The 24,418-nt window shown below is 37.4% G+C and overlaps 1 protein-coding gene across 11 annotated transcripts in view; it reads right to left on the bottom strand.

Annotated features, from left to right (window-relative positions):
* Nucleotides 1-226: 226 nt before the first annotated feature.
* The window catches only part of LOC131041418 (serine/arginine-rich splicing factor SR34A), a 143,292-nt gene continuing 119,100 nt past the window's right edge, over nucleotides 227-24,418 (bottom strand). For 10 of the 11 annotated variants that reach the window (XM_059213998.1, XM_059213997.1, XM_057974500.2 and 7 more), the window contains 6 exons: nucleotides 1,957-2,006; nucleotides 1,767-1,823; nucleotides 1,410-1,645; nucleotides 1,210-1,302; nucleotides 1,013-1,106; nucleotides 227-724 (listed from right to left, as the gene is read on the bottom strand). In XM_059213998.1, the coding sequence (XP_059069981.1) occupies nucleotides 680-724; nucleotides 1,013-1,106; nucleotides 1,210-1,302; nucleotides 1,410-1,645; nucleotides 1,767-1,823; nucleotides 1,957-2,006 (575 nt within the window). In that variant the 3' untranslated portion in view covers nucleotides 227-679. The remainder of the gene's footprint in view (nucleotides 725-1,012; nucleotides 1,107-1,209; nucleotides 1,303-1,409; nucleotides 1,646-1,766; nucleotides 1,824-1,956; nucleotides 2,007-24,418) is intronic. The other variant, XM_059213999.1, reaches the window with a different exon arrangement.

Here is a 24,418-nt window from a genome sequence, read left to right as displayed (position 1 = left end):
CATGCACGCTACTGTAGTCAACCACTTATATTACAAACCAAATTCATTATTGCTTTAGAGAAAAACAAAACAAAGTGGATATTGAACTTTGAAATTAAAACTGCTTCTACATAAAACCTGCCCCTAGATTTATTTGAAGAATCTGTAAAAATCAAAATAAGTTTATCAAATCTGTCAATAAACATGTATTCAACATAAATACGAAAGGAAAATATGCTAGGAAGTATTTAGGAGAGGATATGCAGCTTTATATCACCAATATTGCAAAGAACAATTTTAAGTTATAGTTGTTGCTCGTCAAATCATAAGAGTGGTACTGTACAATAACTATAAATTTGAGAGTTCCATTATCTACCTATCAGGCAGACACCAATTAGCTAATCTTTCAAATCATATCATGAGTGTCAAAAGAAATCAACATTAGAGTTCTGAAATTAGCATCCTGCTTACTCGAGTCACCTCAACTTTTCAAAGATGTCATTTCATCAAGCTTTCTGAGTTAGAGTGAGGAGACATGAAACCTTCCAAAACTATTAAAACATAGATTTACCAGCATAGAGAAAAAAATCTATATATTCTGCAGTTATCCAGAAAATTTTAAGGGTTTTCTTTAAAATAAAAATGTGCTCTCAAAAAATAATTCAGCATAAAATTGGACACAACTGCTGCTTAGCCAGCTTTAATCACCACTGGAAGCAGGAGATCGATTTCGATCAGAGCTTACCTGAAAAACCCAACAAATAATGAATATTTGTCGATTGAAACTTAGGAGGATTATGCCAAAAAATTTAATCATCACAATAGAAGATAATTTTGGAGTGCTAATCAAAAAACACAGTGAATGAATTAAAGTCCTAGCACCACAGGTGAAGGAAATCATGAAAGGCTCTGGTTCTGGTGACGGTTTTGGGTCTACTAACAAGAAATAAAATTGATCTACTAAATTATAAAGCAACCATAGCAACAACTGATCACAAATTCAAAATAACATACATTCCAATATGATACATACCGAACCTGGAGGCGTCCTGGACCTGGACCTGGATCTGGATCTCGACCTGGACCTGGACTTGGACCTGGACCTGGACCTGGACTTGGACCTGGACCTGGAATTTACAACCAAAAAGAATTTAAAAAAAAAAAACTGCTTCTAGACAAACATGTAGAAACACTTACGCAGTGTACCACTTTTTTACTACAAGGAATAACCTGGAGGACAGTCGTGGACGAGAATGAGAGCGTGAACATTTGGACAATGAACTAGTATGTGACCCAGAACCAGATTGACTTCTGGCTAACTTGCTGCAAAACCAAAAAGATTTATTCCTTTGAAAATAAAATCTGAAATAACTTTGTACTTTGCTTCAACTGTTATATAATGATGTGGTTGTGAATTGTGTAGGCCAGACCTATGGCTCCTGCTTTGGCTACTGATAGGACTTTGGCTTTGGCACCGGCTTCTTGATCTACTTTGGCTCCAGCTCCTCGACCTGTTCTTTCTTCTGCTTTGAGTGTGACTGTGGTTCCTGCTCCTTGACCTACTCCTGCTCCTGCTTCTGCTCCTGCTCCTGCTCTGGCTCCGGCTCCGACTGTAACTGCGGCTACAGCTTCTTGAGACACTTCTATTAGACTCATAACTCTTGACCTGATTCATATAAACATTTTAAAATAACAGCAGTATCAGCCATAATATAAAGGCCATATATGTAACAATATTATGGTATCAAATATCATGAATGTGAAATCCTCCAAAAGGATATGTATACCCGTATATAAGACCTAGCAAATGGATTTCTGAACTCGGAATCATCCAGCTTTCTGATCTGCAAAAACTCGAAAGTTCATCCATGTTAAACAACAAATAACTATAAGGAAATATTCACTCGCTGTGCTATAAATCAAATGAATCTGCATATTAACTAATAACAAGTCTAGACTAAAATGAATCCAACTTACAGCATATTTCATGTCCTCATAGTTAGTGTAGTCCACAATTCCAGTTGTACCTACACAGCAACAGAACCCAACAAATATCATTATGCATACCAAGCACTCAAAGCACATATGCATTATCTAAGCAGCAACAAACCCACAAAATATCAATATGCATACCAAACACTCCATTGAAAATAATAGTAATCCCACAGTAAATTGATAATATTTCAATGGCCATTTTTTCAGGAATTGTGTATGATAAGCTCTGCTAGGTTTTCTTCCTCTGGTTTTAGCTTTTGGCACCCTAGCTCTTCAGGTACAGCTTTTTCTCTTTTCCCATAGATTTTTCCTGGTTTTTCAATTATGAGCAATGTTCAGGGGGGTTATTCCCCCCTCCCCACAATTTCCATCCTTCAAATTTGGGCATGCTATCAGGAAATAGATCTTTGGCTTCAAATAAAGAGGCAGAGGCTGCCATGGCTGCAGCAGGTAAGAGAAAGATGGCTCTCCCAGGAAACTCCTCCAGCTATTACATACCAGCAATGTAAGAAAATCTGGTCAACAACCTTGATATTACAGAAGTTGATAAGAATGTATCATCTCCATGGACAGCCTAATCTGCAATTTTTTGAGAACTCAGCTCCCCATGAAAGATCTGCATATACAGGCCAGACATTTCCTCAGCGTTTGCCTAAGATTATTCGTAACTGTTTTTGCTAATGAATCTGATAGAGATAAGGTCCTTGGAGGAGCTTCATATTTTTACAGAAATGCAGGTCTCTTAAAGAAATACTAGCACCTTGGTTTCAAACCCAATGAGGAAAGTCCAACTAGCGCGATGGTACAGGTCAGACCGTACACCTTAACACAGGAGTTTTGGTCCAAATAGTTTTTGGAGTCCACAGTCAACTCCTGAAGAAAGGCAATCTACACATCAAGAACTTTCCATACCAAAGGCCTCTCCACCTACACAAGAATTTGAGTAGAGCTCAATTTAACAAAGCTACTTCTGAAAAGCATCACAGAAAGCTGGGAAATGGAATCGGACCGGCCACTGTACTTTGAAAGTATTTCATTCAAATGTAGGGGATGCCAATAACATGTTCGTCTAATCAGGGAATGTCCTGCATTCACCAAAATCCAACATGCAACCAAAATAAACAGCAGGCAAAGCATAAAGGAAAATACTGGTTTCATCCAAAGATGAAAAACTCTTACTCGGCAATAAATCTTTTCGCCCAAAATTTTAAAAAAATCGTGACTCGGCAAAAAATGGAGAAAAAATCGGCAAATTTATCGAACTTTTGAAAACATATAATTTCTTAAAATATTCTTAAAAAAACACACATATACACTAAATTTATAGAACATAATAACATATTACTGGTTTCCATCATATATAAATCATAGTTTGAGTTAAATACATATCATATACCAAATAACAAGTGCAACTTCTAAATAAGTTTGAGTCAAATACATAACGTAGAATCTAGACCACAAAACAAATACAATCTCTGGAGCCTAAATACATATTAAGTTCAAACTTTCATATCAATGAAAATTAGAAATCATAGATTGTCTACGACTAAAGCTCATAAAACTCTATTGCCGCTGAGTGGGTGCTGAAGTAGGTGGTGTTGCTGCTGCAATATCCTAAACAAGTGAGGAAACTGCCTCCGCTAGATCAGCAAACTCATCTCCTACCTCCTCACGTTTTGCCACTTTTGTCGCCCATTCAACTGCCTCCCTCTCCATCTCAGATAAGTGATCATAAGTGAAAAATGGTTCCATATCAACATCACTAGTAGCACCATCAGGTTCAGCAATCCAATAATCTTATCTAAGTCAAGTGCTTCATATGAACTGTGCCCTTGTACCCTCTTTTCATGCAATCGAAGGTTGTACCGCACATATACAAGGTCATTCAAGTGCTTTTGAGTCAACCTATTGCACTTTTTTGTGTGAATGGCACCAAAGGCACTCCAATTGCGCTCACAACCAAAAGCACTACAAGGCTGAGATAATATGTGGATTGCAAGCCTTTGAAGATTAGACGTTGTGACACCATAATCTTCCCACCACAGATCTGCAAAGATACAAATTGGCATTTATAACTTGGTAAAAAAATTTATAAACTTAAAGATTGAAATAAATGGTAAAATAAATATAAAAGCGCATTTTTTTTTCACCTGGCAGTAGGGTGTCTCTCTTACAAATACAAATAGATGAAGAAAACAATGGTCCATCTTCCTTCTTATAACTCTATAACTCATCACGAATGAGGTCTTGAATACTTTCATCAACAACTAACCTCTAAATACATGTGTTGATGCCAATTTGAACCTTTGCATCTACTTTGAAAGTAGGGGAGGATAAAAAACTTGGGGTTCAATTAGTAGGCAGCAGCATGAATGTGTTGGTTGAGTTGTTGATTCCACCTCTGATCAATTATGCACCATATGGGTTCATATTTGGTCTTGTCTAACCCATACAAGTGTTGACTTGTCTCTTTAGCCTTATCCATGGCCTCATATAGATACCCTATAGGGCTTTTATCCCCATCCACCATTTGTAGAACCCTCACCAACAATTCTGACAACTAGATATGAAAAATTTAACAAAAATCAGCAAAAATTAAAAAATAAATCATCAATCGAAGTTTGAAAACTTACACTGATGATCTCCTCCATGACTTTGGCAAATCTATCATCAAAAATGGTCTTCACGGCCTTCTCTGCTTCAGGCTTCCTAGAATAAGGACTCTCCAACCATCTTTCCCTCACAAACATCCGCTTCAGGTTGCGCAATGCACATAATATGCTCTGTAAGTTGAGGAAATTAGTGGCAAAACGTGTGACTCCTGAATGCACAAGATCCTTACCATCAGTGTGTTGTCTCATAAGCTCCAAGACCAATGTGTGGTTGTTGATGTAATTTGTGATTTCCCTTCCATCTTTAACCACATTCTTCACCCAACTTAGTTTCCCTATGTCCTCAAGGAGCAAATCAAGGCAATGAGCAACACAAGGGCTCCAAAATAATGTCTGATGCCTAGCCTATAGAAGTTTGTCAGCTGACACATATGCAGCTGCATTATCGGTCACAATTTGAATAACATTTTGCACTCCCACTTTTGTCACCACCTCATCCAACAGGTTGCACAAGGTTTCTGCATTTTACACTTCATTTGAGGCATCAATTAATTTTTAAAATACCACGTGTCCCCCTAAAGCAACTAGAAAGTTGATGAGTGTTCTATTCGTGCCATCCGTCCACCCATCAGATAAAATGGTGCAATTATTCTTTTCCCAAATCCTCTTTTGTTGTTCCACTAGTTGTAGTGTCTTTTGGACCTCATTCTGCAATAATGGCCCACTCAACTCATAAGGACTTGGGGCCTTGAACCCCTTACCTGACACAGTCAATTGCTCCCAATATGGACTATCAGCAATACTAAACGGAAGTCTGTTGTGATACCAAAATCTAGCACATGCCACATTTGCCTATTGATCTACTTCTTTATTCCATGAAGTACCTTGCAATCCAGGTTGTGCACTAGGAATGTTACAAGGAACGAAAAAACTAGACATATTGCTGCCCACCCCCATACTTCCTGATCCTGTAGAAATGAGATCTGTCATTGGGGCTGCCATTGCCTCTGTTGTCCTCTTTTTTTCTGCCTTCTTTTGGTCATATTCTGAAAGCCTTGCGTTTGCCTCCCTCTCAACTTCATCAAGACAATTATGACATGGCGTAATATTCTGACCAGTGATCCGTGCAAGATCATATTTGAGTCAGTGTATGCCACCGGTCATAAATTTCGCACAATGGTTACAAATAACCTCTCATGCCAATGCACCTGGTGTGCCATGTTTCCATAAAGAATCCCTCTTTCTACCACCAGCTTTACTTCCACCACCTCTAGTTGCAGAAGCCATTGTCTTTTATAAAAATTCAAAAGAAACCTAGCAAAAGAGACCAAACATGGATCAATGAATATAAAATGAAGTTGAACATAAACTAAAATTGGACAATACAAAATTTGAACACAAACTAAAATTGGACAATATAGAATTTGAACACAAAATGGTCATAGAGTTGGACGTGGGAGAATATGGGCTCTTTGGAGATCAATTTTAAGGAAAAGAAAATGCTTGGTTTATAGAGAGAAGGTGATGAACATTACAAATCGAAATATAAAAAACTTATTTCACAATTGGATTTTGAGACAAGAAAATAATATTTATGGATTTATTATTAAGAAATTTAGGAGGCCTACTCTAGTTTTATGCATTAAGAGAGAATTTGTACTTTGGAGTTAAGCATTAAGAAAGCATTTGGCCCTCTAGAGGTGTCGAGACATGGACCAGCTAGGACTCCAACCTAGGACCTTCCATATGCTGCTCACGTGCTCTATCACTGAGCTACTGGCCCCTCTTGGACTAGTCCATCGTCGGTCCGGGTGTGGCTTATTTCCAACACCAACCCCCCCCCTTAAGCCACACCTCTCGTGTGCATGGGACTCCTAGCCTAAACCTGGCTCTGATACCATGTTGAGACATGGACCAGCTAGGACTCGAACCTAGAACCTTCCATACGTTGCTGGAGTGCTCTACCACTAAGCTACTGGCCCCTCTTGGACCAATCCATCGTCGGTCTGGGTGTGGCTTATTTCCAACACCAACAAGAGGTTGGTTACCTCTGCTTCCTTTCCTTATTTCAACAAAACTATTTATGATCTCCATGGGATGCAAGTATTTGTGATGTTGGTGCTGTTAGGAAAGGGGACTGCTTCACAATGTGGAGATAATGCTAGATTGCTAATAAACACAAAAGAACACATCATATATGAGCATTGTTCCCAATAGGTAGATTTGGAATCATTAACACAAGGAGGTTTTATTTTTCAATATTGATCAGAATGTCTATGTACACCTTATTTTCTGCCTCATAGATTTTCTTGGACATAGCGTATTCAATGTATATGGCATGTAGATAGGATTTGTAATGGCAAACTTCTTTTATTAACAAAATTTTCAAACAGACAATTTGGAAAATCTTAAAGACTTAATTAATACAAGTTAACTGTTAAATATTAGTTGTACATTTGTCCATTTCTACCTGCATTAGAACATTTCCAAAGGTAATACAAAATTCTGGTTTGCTAATCTTAAGAATAAATTCTGGTTTGCACTTGCTGTGTTCGTAAAAAAAGGAGCAAAAATAAAAAACTGTTCTACTTTTGAATCTCGTCAGTCGTCGAAGGAGTTGCTCAATCGCACATTTAGGAAAACCGAAACAATGAAGCAACCGAAATTGCAGTTTTATTTTTCTCGTGCATTCTAAAATAGCAACCTTTTTACTTTTAGGATTGTGTCAAATTTCGAATCGCTTTTTTAAAACGTGATTTTTTTAAATTTAACTCGCTTTTTTCCCTACGAAAATTGCAATTTTGGGTAAAAAATTGTCCACGATTTTTGGCAGATTAAATTGGCGGGACAAATGACTCGCAATAAATCGTCATTTGGAGGCGATTTTTCATCCTTGGTTTCATCAAACCCAAAAGGAGAAACATTATCAAGAACAAAACTGTGAAATCTTAAGGAACAAAAGACAGCCAAGAAAGGAAAACAAGACCCAAAAGATAGTACACGACACTGAAGAAAAAGAAACAGTTCCAGAAACCCGATCTTAAGGGAAGCAAGGGAAAACTATGGAATCTTTTGGAAGGATGTGACTTTAAAGTTTAAAGGAGATCTGGAAATGTTGTTGGAAGAGCATAGCTCATATTCTAAAGGAAACAAGAAGAATAGAAGCAAGGTACTCCAAATGTATACAAGACTATGCCCTCAGAATGGTAAGAAAAAGGAAAACCACAAGAAGATGGCAAACTTACAGAGGATTCAAGCACAGACGAGGAGAGAATCCACCATCAATACATATGAGCAATGGCAAGAGAAAGGTGACAACACAAACATCAAGGTAGGAAGACCTAACAAACATGATTTTCTTCATAATGTTGCTAATGCAGATATTGTGGCAAGGATTGAGAAGATATTTTGGCAAGCACAAGAGACCTGTTGGTGTGTGTTTTATTACCCACCGAACACAGAATAAAATGTCAAAAGACACTCTATCCTCTCTTGAACAAAATCACCGCATATGCTAAGATTGCGAGAAGATCATATGGTGATTCCAAGGTTTCTTTTGTCAGGTCTTGACGTGTGGATAAGCTCAATGGGTGTTGCGATATGTTGGTAGTACACAAAGGGACTTACGCTTGGCTCGTTCAATTCACAAAGAAGGCCTAGACAATGAAGCTCTATAATTTGGGTCTTGGATCATGGACTTCAAGAAAACTGAAAAGAAGATAAGGGTTTAGAAGTTCTAATCTATTCCTAAGAATTCAAGAGACGGTATTGACTTGGTGAAACCAATAACCACGCTTTGCTTCACCACATTGGAGACAACTACACAAAGTGGGTGCAATCTTCAAGGGATGTGCTTATGATTTTCACGTCATGAATAACTACCATCAAACCGAACAATATTTATCCAGACAGAAGTTAAGCATCCACAAAGTAAGCTTAGACTAACTTTACACAATGAACAAAAATCATTTGTTCATCAAAAGTATGAGCGGAAGATTCACCATAAATCAATACTTATTAGATATTGCATTCGTTTAACATACATGAAATAAAATCCAAACTATGATGAGGGATAAGAACCATGCAAACTCCAAAATAACAGAAGTAATCACCATCAATTTGAACAACGTATTACTTATTACTTTGACAGTCGTAAACAACAATTTGCTTATCTCAACATGTTTTGCAACATGCTCCCATATTTTACAAATGACAGGCGAGCTCAATTTATAGGCTCTTCAATTACAATTCAATGGCCAGGATGGATTTCGAATCAACCGTCGAGATTACAAAATAAAACCCTAATAATTTGTTACAACTAACTACCCCTCAACTAATGAGAAAATTACATTTGTGCACACTTGTCCTTCTGCTAAATATAACCCAATAATAAAATAGAAGGTTGTTGCATCGTGGAGTGTGCCTTCTAGAAGCTTTCATGGATAAGTCAAGTTCATTGAACCTAGACATGCTGACTTGGAACAATTTGATTGGTTGGAAGATGATGAGGCGCCACCTCAACGTGTTGAATGTCCTCCATGGAGGAAATGTCTAGACTTGAAGTTATTGAGATTTCCTTTCTTGATTGCTTTGAAATTCCTCATGCTTGAACTGGATTGATGTTATCCCTTTGGATTTCCTCCCTGAAGTCTCCAATTTGTGTCAAGAAATTGTCTAGGTATGGAAATTTGTTTGGAATACTCTTCTTGTCACCATCTGATTCTGATTGGGAGCTTGTCTTTTTCTCTTCTGGAGATGAAATCCTTCAAGAAGTTGCCCTGATTGCTTCAATAGGTCTGGGATTGTAGATGAAATCCCTCAAGAAATCCGAAAAAAAATTTCTATACTTTCGCCAAGTCTAAAGACTTTTCTTTCTTGATGCCTTGAAATTCTTTCAAGTGCCTTGAATTTGGAGAAGAATTCCTCTGTGCCTTCACCACAATGGAGGAAATTGGAATTTTCTCTGTGAAGTATTTCCCATAACCAAATTTTGGCTATTCATTTTAAGACACCTTCATGTGACCCTTTCAACACCTAGCCAAATTATGGCCATCTCCATGATCGGACGAACTTTGCCTGTGGATTTGCCTTCAATTCTGAATTTGGCTTGTGCTAAGTAGGACAAACTCCATCCTTGGACAAGGATTTTATTCATTTTCTCTTTACTTTTCCTCTTTATTTTTCTCCATTCTTCCTATTTCCTTTCCAACACAGTCAAAATTTGACTCTTTTGTTGTGGAAAACTCCACACTTAGCCTTTTTTTATATTTCTTCTTCCTTGTTTCTCCTTGGCAAATTCCAACACTTGGGTCGGACTTTCGAAATTCCTTTCCTTCCTTGCTTCAAAAAATCCACTTGTTGTCTTCAAAAATCTTCCCTCATTGAACTTGGGAGAGAGAGTTCTTTGAACTTTCAAACTTGAGAAAGAATGAGAATGAAAATGACAAGTTGAAATTGATATAAGTTTAAGAAGTTCGATCTTTTTAGCATCTTTACATTCTTTCATAGATTCATCAAACCTAATGTCCTTCTAATCTTTCTCAAAATGGCAACTTAATCCCTTCAAAAGATTTCAAAAGAAAGTTTCTATTTTTGTATTTTGGCGCCACTTCAAACCTAGCCAACGTGTCTTCATCTTGGCCATGTAGGTGAATGTGTTGGCAAGGAATCTTTAGAAATTCATGTGCTTTAAGAAATCTCTCTCTATGATGAGCGAATTTTTGAGAAATAATTCTAAGCATTGAGCAAATTTCTTGACTTTCCAAACTTGGTCAACTCTATTCATGGCAGAGTTTGCCATGTGTTAGGACATTCTTTTCATGACCTTGGCGGAGCTCATGTGGGGTCATGCTATATCCAACTTCAACATGGGGGACTTCATGTGGCCTTAGGCCATTCTTTCTCCTTCATGGGCGGAGTTTAGGTGTTTCCATGCCATTTCTAACCCTTTGGCAGACTTCATGTGCCTTCATGCAGGGCGGACTTTGCACTTCATCATGCCAATTTCTTCTAAGTGTCAAGGCGGACTTGCTACTTTGTCATGCTATCTATACTTCAACCTTGGGCGGACTTCACCATTGGCAAGCCATCCTGCTAACTTCTCTTGGCAAACTTGGTTCCTTGGCCAATCGAACTTCATTTCTCCTTGGGCGAAGTTGGCCTTGTGTTGTGCCACTTTGAGTGGAGTTCATCATGTCTTGGACATTGTCATCTCCCTTGGGCAGACTTCATCATCTTCATGCCATTGTCATTTTGTTTCATGCTTGGAGGAGTTGATCATTGTTAGGACGTTTTGAATTTAGCCTAGGCAGACTTGGACATTGCCATCTCCCCTTGGGCAGACTTGGCACATTCATAAGCCATTCTTGGCAGAGTTGGCACCTTGGCAAGCCATGTCTTGGCAAAATTCATCATAGATTGGGCATTTCCAACTTGTGGCATGGTGGACTTGACACTTGGCAAGCCAATTGTATGATTTGTCTAGGCGGACTTTGCCATTACCCACAACATTGTCTTGCTTTGTCTTGGCACTTAGGCAAGACATTCCTTGACACTTAACCAAATTTTCAAAATTTATTTTTTCTAAGGTATCAATACTTAACCAATTTTCTGAGTTTTTCTCCCCAAGGTATCGACACCTAGCCAATTTTCTGAATTTTTTCTCCCCAAGGTATCAACACTTAGCCAATTTTCTGAATTTTTTCCTTGGCGGACTTTGCACTTGTCCAAGACGTTGCCATCTCCCTCCTTGGTGGACTTTGCACTTGTCCAAGACGTTGCCATCTCCCTCCTTGACCTGTTATGTGATTAAGCATGTTTTAGCAGGCCAGTGAGCCAGTTTCTGTAACCTGGTTGCTACCAGTTGATTGTAAATAGTTTTCATGATATAATTCATTCAGTTCTGCATAGCCTCCATCATATCCTTGTGTTTCCATTGTGTTTACTCTTGCTGACTGGCCCGGATTGATCTCTTTGAGGTCTCTCCTAACCGGTGACTGCACCACTAAGCCTTCTCTATGAAGTTAATATCGAGAATATCATAGGCCTTATTGTCTATATTGCCCCTAACAATTTTTTTCTGTTTTTTTTTTACTTTCACAATGAACAGCTTGCAACCCTAACACCTTTTGATCACCAGAATCCTAAGGTGGGCAAGTTGAGAGCATATGGTGAAGAGGTCAGAATGAAATTCTAGTAAAATACTTGTTGGTGGCAAGCCACACAACTTAATATTGCATTCTTTTACAATCTTTGGATGTAATAAAATAATTATTTTAGCACCAATCCTTCCACATTGCAAACTGATAACTGAAAATAACTACAGCTAGTTCTAGAAGCAAGCCTTCCAGAACAACTTAATACTAAATCTAGCAGAGAACTGCATAAATTATCATTGGAAATAGTAGTACTAAAAATTAAAAATATTCTTCTAATGTCGTTGTGGCATAAGCATCCAAGCATACTTGGAAAATCATCAACAGTTCTAATATTTCTGATGGTATACCACACAAAAATTTACCACAAAAATATCATTTCAATGTTTTAAAATACTGAATTGCAACTGCAGAAATATCAATGAGATAATTACCAGAAAATAGCAATAATTTATAAAATCAGAAATATAAATCATACCAAATAATTGCAGCTTGGAACAACTGCCTTTGAAGCTGTACGGGAGGCTGCATCATAATCTATTAGCAGCTATTAAAAGGCTGCAAACCTCCCTAGAGCTGTACAGCAGCCCCTTCAAACATTCAAAGAGATATTAAAACCACCTCTTATATTGAATCGCCCCCCTTTCTCATTAGTACAACACCTCTTTTAACAAACAAATTTATTAATATATTCCCAAAAGGTGAATCACTGCCTCCTTAACAAGGTACAGAAGCCTAAATCACATTAATATGGTGCAGCCAGGTAGGAATGCATAGCTGCGAACCCTTTTTAACATTAATAAAGGCTGCAAACTCATAAAAAGAAGGTACGCCAGGACATAAAATAGCAGTAATAATCTAAGTCACCAGGTTCGGCCGAATTTCAACCTTGAAGTTCGAAATTCGCCGAATTTGAAATATTCTACAAAAACCTTAAAAAATTCGATTAAATTCGAATAAAAATTTAGGGTAACCGAAAACCGTTTTTTTATCTTGCGTTTTAGGGTTTCGTCGAACGGGTTTCCATTGCTATTGTAGTCACGGGAGTTGCCAGTCGCGGGAGTTGCCAATCGCGGGAGTTGCCAGTCGCAGGAGTTGCCAGTCGCGGCCCACGGGAGTCGCCATTGCTACCCGACGTTGCCAACCGCCATGGAAGTTGCAGTCACGGCCCACGGGAGTCGCCCGACCTGCACGGGTAGGCTTCCGCTTATCCTCTTTTTAAAAAAAATAATTTAGGTTTAATAATTAAATACTATTAAACAATAGTATAATTAATATTTTTTAGGTTTATTATTATATTATATAATATTATAAAATACACATAATTGATGATACACATTTATAATATTTATTTATAATGTTTGTATTGTTATTGAATATTATTATTATATAATTTATAATTTTAGATTAATAGTTTTTAATTTTATATTATATATTTTTTTATTTTTTTTATTTTTTTTAGGTTTAATAATATATTAATATTATTATTATTTTGTACAATATGATTTTACAAAATACAGATAATACACATTTATTTATTTATAATGTTTATTTATAAATTTATTACATATGGCGAATTTAATTCGAATTTTATACATTTCGAATTTTTTCCACATCGAACTTCATTCGAATTTCATAGCTGTCGAACTTCGAATTCGAATTCGAACCTGGTGACTTAGGTAATAATTAATAATCAGATTTACTAGCCAAACAAAATGATCATTAAAGTCCTCAAACTGAAATCCACAATCAAAACTTCTCTTAAAAACTTAAATCACAAACACATCCCAAAAATAACAGAAAATACTTGTGAAACAATCAGCTCACTAGTAATCCCTAAGTAGAATTACTCAAATAAATAGAAGAGTTTTCATCTTTGAATCCATTCTTTGCCAAGTGTCTTCATTCTAGGGCAAAAAAGATGAACAATATTAAATCCCAAGAGAGATAAATTTGAAAATATGAAGTGGTAACCCTCTCCATTCCTCAACTCCTTATATAACTTTCGAAGATAAATGGTATTATTTACTTCTTTCCAAAGTTGCACGGAGACGCACCCTTGACCCTCTGGGACGCGTCCCAAGGATGAGGGTGCATCTCATGTCTCAGAGATGGGCACGGAGACACTTGAAGGTGCACAAGACAGTGGCAGAAGTTGGCAGGATGTCTCCAGGCATTTCCGCGGCAGAAAAAATAAAAACCAAAAACGTGATTGATGTAAAAGCAAAAACAATGTGTCGGGAGGGTACCAAAACGTGATGCCAGAGAAAAATGCCACTGCTTGAAGGAGTTGCTGAGGGTTTCACCATTATTCAGAGGGATTTGCGCCACACGAAGAAGTTGCAGTCGACTGTGGCAAGCGTTTTATTTGCACAGGTCCGCAAGAAATATGTACAAAGCAAAATACATATATATTATAACTTATAAATCAAAAACAAAATACACAATACATGCATCTCAGAAATAGGTACAAAGCCAAATACACAACACATTCAAAACAATATATGGACTGATTATTCATTATACCCTGCTAATCAGGTTTGTTCATGGACTATTAATATATGCAAAGTCAGTTACAATATGAATGCTAACGATGCATACGATACTAAAGTGTAACTCAAATAAGGAGGAAGCTAAAACAATTTTGGAAAAACTGAAAACAAATACAAAGTTTAATGTTTGCAAATGATGTGAATGCAAGACAATGATGCCAAGAATGCAAGAAGAGGTGACTTATGAATTCTATTAACAATGCAAATTTAGGAGAAAGTTAAGTGTGAGTGAGAGGAACCAAAGAGAGTAATGAGAAAGTGTTGATTCTCAGAAACTAACCATAAAAGAATGACCGTTGATGCTCAATCACGGACAACTAGCAAACAGAAATCAACCATAAAAAATGACAGACAGACCTAGACAACCAAACTTAGAAATTAACTTAATAAAGCATCGCAATTTGAATTTCTCATTCTTTTAGAGTTTCTTGAAATATTTTGAATTCAAATGTTGCATCTTGCTACGAATTTGCCAAACCTAATATTTTTTTTATTCTTTTAATCAGATTCAAAATATCAGGTAGAGGAAGGCAAGACTTGTACCCCTTGTGGAAATATGTTGACTATGTCCCAAGGCAAAAAGGTACAAGCAGAACAGCCACGATCAAATGGAAGCTTTGTCCAATAGCATAGCAAGGTACTTACACAAGGGTGAAGGCCCATTTCCCTCGGATACTTGGAAAAGGTGTTGATCCTTGTACAAATGAGGGAGAGCAATATGATGCAGTGAGAGATCAAGAAAGGGCTGATGGAAAAGTTGCTAATCAGAGCTCTCACGCTTCAACAAGAAGGACAACTAATGCAGTTCAAAGTCAAAATACAGAGGTAGAGGTGGATGCGTCTTTTAGACATAGGAGCACAAAATGCTCGCAAGAGACCACACATTGGCAACTCAAACCCCATTGGAAGATTGTTTGATGTGCAAGGTCGAGAAGCAGTTGATGCAACAATTGTACGATTCTTTTATGCAAATGGTATACCATTCAATATTGCTCGCTCACCTTTCTACTAGGAGATAGTCCAAGATATCAGTAAAGCACCAGCAGGGTATAGACCACCTGGGTATTGAAAGCTTCGCACTACTCTAGTCAATAAAAAAAAACTCAATTAGAGAAAGAAACTGCACCAATGAAAAGAGTGTGGGCTGCAGAAGGATGCAGTATTTTGATGGATGGGTGGGGAGATGTTAGAAATCATCCACTACTTAGAATTATGGTCACATGCAAAAAAGGGCCTTAATTTTTTAAGGCAATAGATTGTTCAAGGCAAGAAAAAAATGTAGAATATCTTAATAACCAGCTGTGTGAGGGCATTGAGGAGGTAGGATCAATACATGTAGTCCAAGTTGTTACTAATGCTGCCCCTGTTTGTAAAGCAGCAAGAATGTTGATGCAAAAAAGGTACACAAATATATTTTGGACACCATGTGTGCATTTGTTGAATAATGAACTCAAAGATATTGGCAAGTTCCAATGGATTTCAAATCTCAAAGAGAAGGGCAGAAAAATACAAATGTTCATATGTAGCCATCACCAAACACAAGCCATCTATTGTCAATTCGCCAATGTGGAACTTCTCAAACCTATTTATCTACATTTTGCTTCGTACTTTATTCTTCTTGACCCCCTTTCTGAAGTCAAAGGAGCTTTGTGTTCCACGGTTGTTAGTAATGCATGGGCAGCTTGAAGACAATCTACATCAAATATTGTAGTTGAGGTGAGAGGTTTGGTCCTTGATGACCAATTTTGGGCTCATGTTAGATTTATTGTGGACTTTATTCAACCCATATGCGAGGTGATCAGACTTGTAGATTCAAACAAGGAATGTTTGGAAGAAATTTATGAAGCGATAGATTCCATGTGTTGAAGAGTCAAGAATATAATCAATGCAAAAGATCTTTCTCTATATCCTTTGATAGAGAAAAAGTTACAAGGAAGATGGAACGAACTTAACACACCTCTTCATTGTGCTACCTATGCCCTTAATCCTAACTAGTATTATACACAAGTGACTAATAAGAGGGTTTTGCATCAAGATAGAGAGATAATTAAGGGAATTTGAGCTGCAATTAAAAATATTTATGGCCAAGGTGACTATGCTTCAATTTTAAGGAGTAAATGGAATACATTTTCACGTGGGCAAGATGTTTTTTCTTCCGTGGAAGCTTTATATGAAATGAACGTAAAGGAAGACCCTATAAAGTGGTGCTGGAACCATGAAGGTGAAACCCTTGAATTGCAATCATTTGCAATAAGATTGCTCTCACAATTAGCCAACTCTTCATCTTGTAAGGGAAATTGGAGCACATATGGTTGCATTCATTCACTAAAAAGGAACAGGTTAGGGTCAAATAAAGCAGATTACATGGTGTACATTCATAGCTCACTTCGTATTCTCTCTCGTGTAGATCCTAGATATAATGAGGGTCCTTCAACAAAATGGGATCAAATTTTACCTGATGGAGAAGTTACAGCCATGGTTGATGAAGTGGTTGAAGCAGATGGTCATACTGATTTACCCCTTGTTATTCTACCAATAGAGGAACCTAAGTTTAAGAGTGATGAATATTTGGAGAGCATCATAGCTAAGGACCTTGATATGGATGATCATGGCATATTAGTGTAGATGATAGATCTAAGATTTCTGATTTTTGTTTTTTGTTTGCGTATCAGTTTGTGGCTTATCAAGATAATTTCAATACGTAATCAGTTTGAAACTTTGACAAAAATGATTATATGACATTTGTTTTGTGTACTTTAAAATGTTAAACAATAAATTGTATCACCATTATTGTTTTGAAAGTTCTATATCTTCAGATTTTCTATAATTTATTAAATTATATACAAAAAAAAATTGGTGTCTCCAAGTACCCTCGTCTCAATGCAACCTTGCCTTTTTCTTATTGTCCTCCAAACCTGATTTAGGAGAAGTGACTAGAAGAATCTTTATTAAATACACTACATTTTGAACCTCATTCCTAGCACTACTTTTGTTCCTTATTTTAAAGCCACCTTTTTAATAATTATACATAAGTTGTCTTTTGATGCATATAACTTAAAGGTACTTTATCAACAACTTAAATTATTAACTTCTTTCATTAGCTCAAATGGGGGACATCACAATGCCCTCTACCCTCAAACCAAGAGAAGGCTTCTTAGAAGACTCTTGGACGAATATCATCCTAATATATTTTTGCTATAGGAGACGGCTGAATTTATCTTAGAATAAGAATTTAGACCTGTTGTGATGTTTTCACACATCACCCCATTGCAAATGCGGAACCCCTACCTTTTAGGTCTTCTTGGTCTTTTGATTTTGGTTCTTTGGGTCTTTTCGCAGCAATCCCTTCAGTCTCTCCGGTTTGCAAGTGTTTTGGTGAAATTTGATCAAGTCTGCAAGTTGTTTGAGTGAATTTGGCTAAGTCTAGAACTCATTTGGTCTATTTTAGGGTTTCACCCTTCAGACTTGGATTTGAGGTCTTTTCCTTAGAGTTTTGAAAAAACTGAACATTGCATTGGAATCAGGACCCTTCAAGGAACCTACCAGTGAAATTTGAACAAATTCTAAGCAACTTTCTATTTTTAGAAAGTTTCTATTTTTTAGGGATTTCACTACCTCCCGAACTGGCTTTATTTTGCCAAAAAATAAAACTTACTATTTTTAGTGTCATCTTGCCCCGGTTTGCCCTAATTTTGACGTTTTGAAGTACTTACTATTTTTGGTAGGTTCTTCACAGGCAGAGGTCCCGACACTGAAGACTAAGTATTCCTGAACATTTGTCTATATCCAAAAAGTGTGAAAAAGTAAGCAGTTGATCAAAAAATGGCTGTTTGAATTTGTTCTAGAAGAAAGGCATTGAAAAATCTCCTAAGGCACGAAAATCCACTTCAATCCAAGATGGTATCCCGATCTAGAAAGTGCAAAAATGGTTGTCTGGACAAAAGCCAAGCGAGAATCCTTACCATGACAAGGTAACATGCAAATCTGGAAGAGGGCGCTAGATTGGGGTCATCCATGAACAAAATTCCTTAAGCACATGGATTCCACACCCAAGCTTGTGGTAAGGCGCCAAATAGAGCTCATGGAGGAATTTTCCTCCTCAAGGCGAATTCCTGAAGCACATGTGATTAGCGCCCAGGCATCAAGGGAGTGCGCCAAACTTGGGTTGTGGAGGAATTTTCCTCCACACCCAAAATTCCTATCCCATGTGGTTTTGGCGCTCAAGCATAGGAGGTTGGCGCTACAATGGGGTACTAGAGGAATTTTCCTCCACCCCCAAAATTCCTGCAGGCTAGTGTTTTGGCGCCCAAGGATAGGTAGTGAGCGCTAGAGCAAGGTTGTGGAGGATTTTTCCTCCTCAACTAATATTCCTCCACACCATGCAATGGCGCCCTAGGTAGAAATAGAGCGCTCAATAGGGGTAAGGGAGGAATTCCTTCCAAACAAGACTAATTCCTCCATGAAGTCAAAATTCCGCCCAAAGATGGATTGAAAGTTGAATTCCTAGGCAAGGTAGCATTGGCGCCCAAGGAGAAGAAAGGAAATCCCCTCAACAAAGAAAACTTCCAGAAATCAAAGAATTCCTTCCTCGAGGAACAAATGCACCCGAGGTGAAGAATTTCAAGGCACAAGGAAAATTGGCTAAGTAAGAAGATTTTCTCTCTCCAGAGCTCAAAACAAGACAAAATTCCTTAAGTGAGAATTAATGGTTAGTGGTCAGGAAAACCTTCCTTTAGGACGAAGTGTGCACAAAATTTTCCTTAAGGACAATCTCTATACAAAGATTTTCTCTCTCCTCGAATTCCAAATGTACAGGAATCTTTTAGAAGTTAAAAAGATTGTTAAAATTCTTTCATGGCAAGAAAATCTTCCAAAATGTCTTTTATGAGCTTGGAATGGAAAGATTCTCGTAAAGGATGAGTTGGCACTTTGCAAAGAAAATATTCCATATTAATGAAGCACAATCCGAAAAATTATAGAAGTTCCTATGACGGCAGGGTCCACTTGCATGTCGAGAATCTATTGAATGTATGGAGGCATGATGGCACATTTACTGTTGGCGGGCGTTTGACCAAGTGGCGACTGATTCAATGAATGGCAACCGTCATACTTAATGAAATAAGAAGTCCAAATCAATCCTCGAATCTCTAAACTCTACATTCTTGGTTCTCATTAAAGCTTAGGGAACCCAATCAGCTAAAGAATTTTTTCCCAAATTTACTCCAATACAATGTACAAGGTTATCTCAAAAGTGTTCGCAAACAAGTTGAAACAAATCCTTCTAGTTATTGTATCTGTAAAAGCGAGGACATTTTGTTTATGAAAGACAAATAACACATGGGATTGCCTCTTGGAATGGTCTCCAAGAAATTGCAGGTGAACCAAAATCAATGGAAGAGTGACATCAAAAAGATTTGAGTAATCTCGATATGAACAAGAATACCATTGATAATACATTTATCTAATAAGTTGTGTAACTCGGGTTTCGAAAACAACATAAGAATCCATTAACGAGTGTACACACTAACAAAATGGTCTACAAGAGGCACGTTTAAAGCATTGAAAAGACTGAGTGGCAGCCATTACAGGCACCAGGCCTGTAAGACGTCATTTCCAAGGCAAACTTTCTTGATGCCCCGAGTACATATATTGGATGTGAATGGTGCGTTTCTACAATGGCAAGCTCCTTTATGAATACAATTATAAATGAAGATGACTTTATCTCCATCCCTAAGTGTAAATGTGACTACAATCAAAGAATGGTGAAAGATCAGCTAAAGGAAGTTTTCATTATCCATGGGGACATGGAGGATGTGATCAGGCAAATCATAGGTGAGTAGTTCCTGAAGGGGAGCCATACCCATAATGCTTGAGTTACTAGAGCAATTTATCTACAATGTGGTGCAGACGTTTGGAGACTTCGATTGGACAGAACATGCCATAGACCATCTTGTTAACCGAGACCTGCATGCTCCTACGAGTAAGGCCCTTGGGAACATCAAGATATGGTCGTGGATTAATTGGTGATGTGATTTGTGTTTAGGCAATGTAGGATAACAAGAATTGAAGAAAAAATTTGTTGTAATGCCGAAAGGGTTGTCTCATAACATCATGGATACATATGCTTACTATTGTGTTGTAAACACACACGCTCCATTGCAAATGGGGACCTCTCTTTTTGCTTATTAGCTTAATTTTTTTGCTTAGCTTGATAGTAATTTTGGTCTCCTAGTTGTTGGGATCAGGTAGCAAGGTCCTTCTCATTCTGGAAGTGAGCAAGGATAACCCTCGGAAGCAATTTCACTTTCCTTTGTCAAAATTGCTTAAGTATCAATGGGAGTCCCAAAATCCTTGTTGAGTGAATGACCCTAGGGTGTAATGTTTAAGTCAGAAATGGGTAAGTCAAGATAGGAAATCCAAGTCTAAAATCCATGAATGAGTGATCTTCAAGATGAGGAATACAGGGCAAAGTCGTAAGGAAATTTCGCTTAACAAAACACGAAATTTGATAAGGAGAAGTGAAGGTTGTCAAGGATAGAATGATGAATCCAAAATTGAGTCATGGAAAAATTCCAAGGTTGAGATAAAGATCATGGAGAATTCCGAAGTTTAGATAAGGTTTAATGAAAATTCCAAAGTTGAAATGAGGATTTTATCCTTGGATCAAAGTTGGAATAGGAGTTTATCATTGAAATAAAAGGTGGAGAAGAATTTTATCCAAGAAATAAAAAGGAAATAGGGGTTTTTATCCAAGGAAAGAAGTTGTGAAAGTTAAGGAATGGCTTGTAAATGATATTCAAATTAATGTTCAAGTCTGAAGTTATATATATTATTATTATTCTTTTACTGATATTTTATGGTTTTTCTTATGTCATAGGTTGCTGAAGATAACATTAATTATTTCGATGGATCTAAAGCACTTCATTGACATATACTTATAGGCCATGTCCACCGATCAAGGCATGCCTTGACCGGTCATGTCTTTTGACATGCCCGATCAAGACATGTCTTGATCGGTGCATAGGCACTGCTTCACTTAAGATTACCATATTAACATGTATTATACCGATAACTATCGGTCACGTCATTTAACATGTTAAACCGATTAACAATCGGGGCACGTCAAGTAATATAATCATCCAATAAATGATCAGGTTATGTCAAATATAATCATCAGATAAATGATCGGGTTATGTCAAATATAATCATCAGATAGCCGATCGGTATTAATGTGCGATTAAGATGATAACTATTATAGTTATCATATGATAGCTATGATAGTTATAAGTCTGGTCTGATCACAGCATGAGAAATATGATTATAGTATGATCGATTATGCATATAAGATGATTATAACAAGTTCTTTTATTTAATCATGAGGTCTACATTTTAATTGTAGTTATATCGATAAGGTAGATGATTGAATGAGAGATAAATGAAGTCTCTCATTCAATCATTTATCTTACCAAAGCTACTAAGTTTCAACACTCTCTCTTAGCTAGGGAAGATAACTAGAGACCTATAAAAAATAAGCATCCTATTTCTCATAATAAAATGTATTACACGACTTCGTAATACAAAGGATCATATCACATATGCTCGTGACATGATGCATCACGTAATGAGTGACAGGAATATATCACATCATCTCGTGACATAGATATCACATAACACGTGATATCAGTATCACATAACACGCGATACCTTGGATATAAAATACTTGAGAATGTTGAATTCCCTTATATCGAGGTTCTGGTATGTGCACTGACATTACATCACATAATGTCTACCATAACATATCAAAGCACATCCATGAGTCAGAGTGATATCAAGTCAGCATGATATCAACATTACAAGATCGTCACCTCATAATGTTTAATACAAGTGTTCATAGTCTAAACGATCGTCGCCTTTTAGAAATGTACACAAGGGGTGGAGCCCATAAAGTCATAACACGACAAAAGAAGTTTACACATTAAACATCTCATATGTTAGTACAGATTACAAAATTGATTATAACTCAATCATACCAAAACCTTTTCTGAAGTGTTCAACTTTCACTCTGGCTAGAGGTTTGGTCAATATGTCTATTGTCTAGTCTCCTGTACTGATTGTTGGCGGGAATAATCATTATGTTATGTTGTTATATTATGTTTATGTTGTCGTCGGTAATAATGAGTTACGGCGGTCAGTTAGTTAGCCGACGGGTAGGTAGTTGGAGTCGCGACGGTTGTGTCGCACCCCTTCGGGTATTATATATTGTGTACCTTTTCTTCGAAAGGATCATGTTAGTCATGTCAGATGTAATGTTATAAGCACTTATTGTACATGGACTGTGGAATTAATACAGAGGCTGGTTATTTTATATATTTTTCCATTATGTTCTGTGCATTTACTTTCTGCATTTAACCGTTTACCCGAGAGGGCAAACACTGATATATTGTAACTGAATCACATTCCTATCCACCATATCTCTTACATAGTGATAAGGGATCTCAATATGTTTGGATCTATCATGAAATACAGGGTTCACGGAGAGTTTTATACAACTCTGATTGTCACAATGAATTATAGTAGGCTTCATTGGTTCTCCAAATAATCCCACAAGTAGCTTCCGTAGCCATACAGCTTCTCGTGCAGCCATGGAAGCTGCGATATATTCAGCCTTTGTAGAGCTCTGAGCTACTGAAGACTATTTCCTGCTAATCCAAGATAGCATGGCTGAACCCAAGCTAAAGCAGCACCCTGAGGTGCTTTTCCTGTCAGTCAGACTTCCAGCCCAATCTGAATCAGTGAACCTATGGAGATTCAAATCAATATTCTCATACTTGAGTCCATAGTTGAGAGTGCCTAAAAGGTATCTCATTATATGTTTTACTGCCATATTGACTAGATACATTAATGATCTAATCATTTGTTTGTAGAGCATAGGATCTACCAATGGGGAATCTGTTGCTGCCTCCTTCAGTTTGTGAAGATTGGTTTCCATGGGAGAAGTCATGGGTCTGCAGTTCATCATACCAAATCTCTTCAATATGTCTAAGGTGTATTTTCCTTGATTGAGTATAATGTTGTTAGAGTTTTGCCAAACTTCCAATCCAAGGAAGTAATGTAGAAGGCCTAAATCCTTCATATCAAACTCCTTTTCAAGGTCTTTCTTACATTGAAAAATAAGGTGGTTTTCTCCAGTAATCAGAAGATCATCAACATATAAAATCAATATCAACATGTCACTTTTGACTTTCTTGAAATAAAGATTCGGATCTGCATCATTCTTTGAGAATCCCAATCCCAACAGATAGCTATCAATTCTTTCATACCAAGCCCTGAGAGCCAGTTTTAGACCATACAGTGCTTTCTTTAATCTGCACACGTGTCTTTGTATTATGGATCTCAAACCCTTCTGGTTGTTCTAAGTAGACTTCCTCCTCAATTTCACCATTCAAGAAAGCAGTTTTCACATCCATTTGATGGACTTTCCAACCTTTGGTTGCTGCAATGGCCAGTACTGTTCTAACAAAGGTGTATCTAGCAATTGGAGCAAATGTCTCATCATAGTCTATTCCTTCTTTTTGTGAGAACCCCCGGGCAACAAATCTGGCTTTATGTTTCTCTATGCTACCATCTCCAGCATGTTTGATTTTGAATAGCCACTTGGATGAGACAACGGATTTCCCTTTTGGCCTAGGAACAATTTCCCATACATCATTGTTGAGGATGGATTTATATTCTTTTGACATGGCATCTTTCCAAACTTTATGTTTAAGAGCTTCTGGTACACTAGAAGGTTCTGATTTAGAGAGATCATTCATTAGGGCTACATAGCTAGTGAATCTTTGGGGCCTCCTACTTTCTCTAAAAGTCCCTGAAGGAGTTGCAAAGTCCCTTGCATCTTCCATTGTTTTGTGAACCCACAGAGGTCTTTTCTTAGCGATCTCTTGGGGAGGAATTTGTTCTTCATTTTCTTCTGAGCACTCCCTCTAAATCTCAGAGGTGGAAACTTCTTCTACGTCTGAAGATGGAACATAGACTTCTGACTCAATAGAGTATTTGGCTCTTTTGAAGGCTATGTCTTCTTCAAACATTACATCTCTACTAAGTTCAATATTGCTATGTCCGGGCACAA

The sequence above is a fragment of the Cryptomeria japonica genome, chromosome 11 (assembly GCF_030272615.1).
Source record: "Cryptomeria japonica chromosome 11, Sugi_1.0, whole genome shotgun sequence".
In the NCBI taxonomy this organism is placed as follows: domain Eukaryota; kingdom Viridiplantae; phylum Streptophyta; class Pinopsida; order Cupressales; family Cupressaceae; genus Cryptomeria; species Cryptomeria japonica.
The sequence above is the reverse complement of the archived record's forward strand: the minus strand, read 5'-3'. Positions and strand labels throughout refer to the sequence as shown.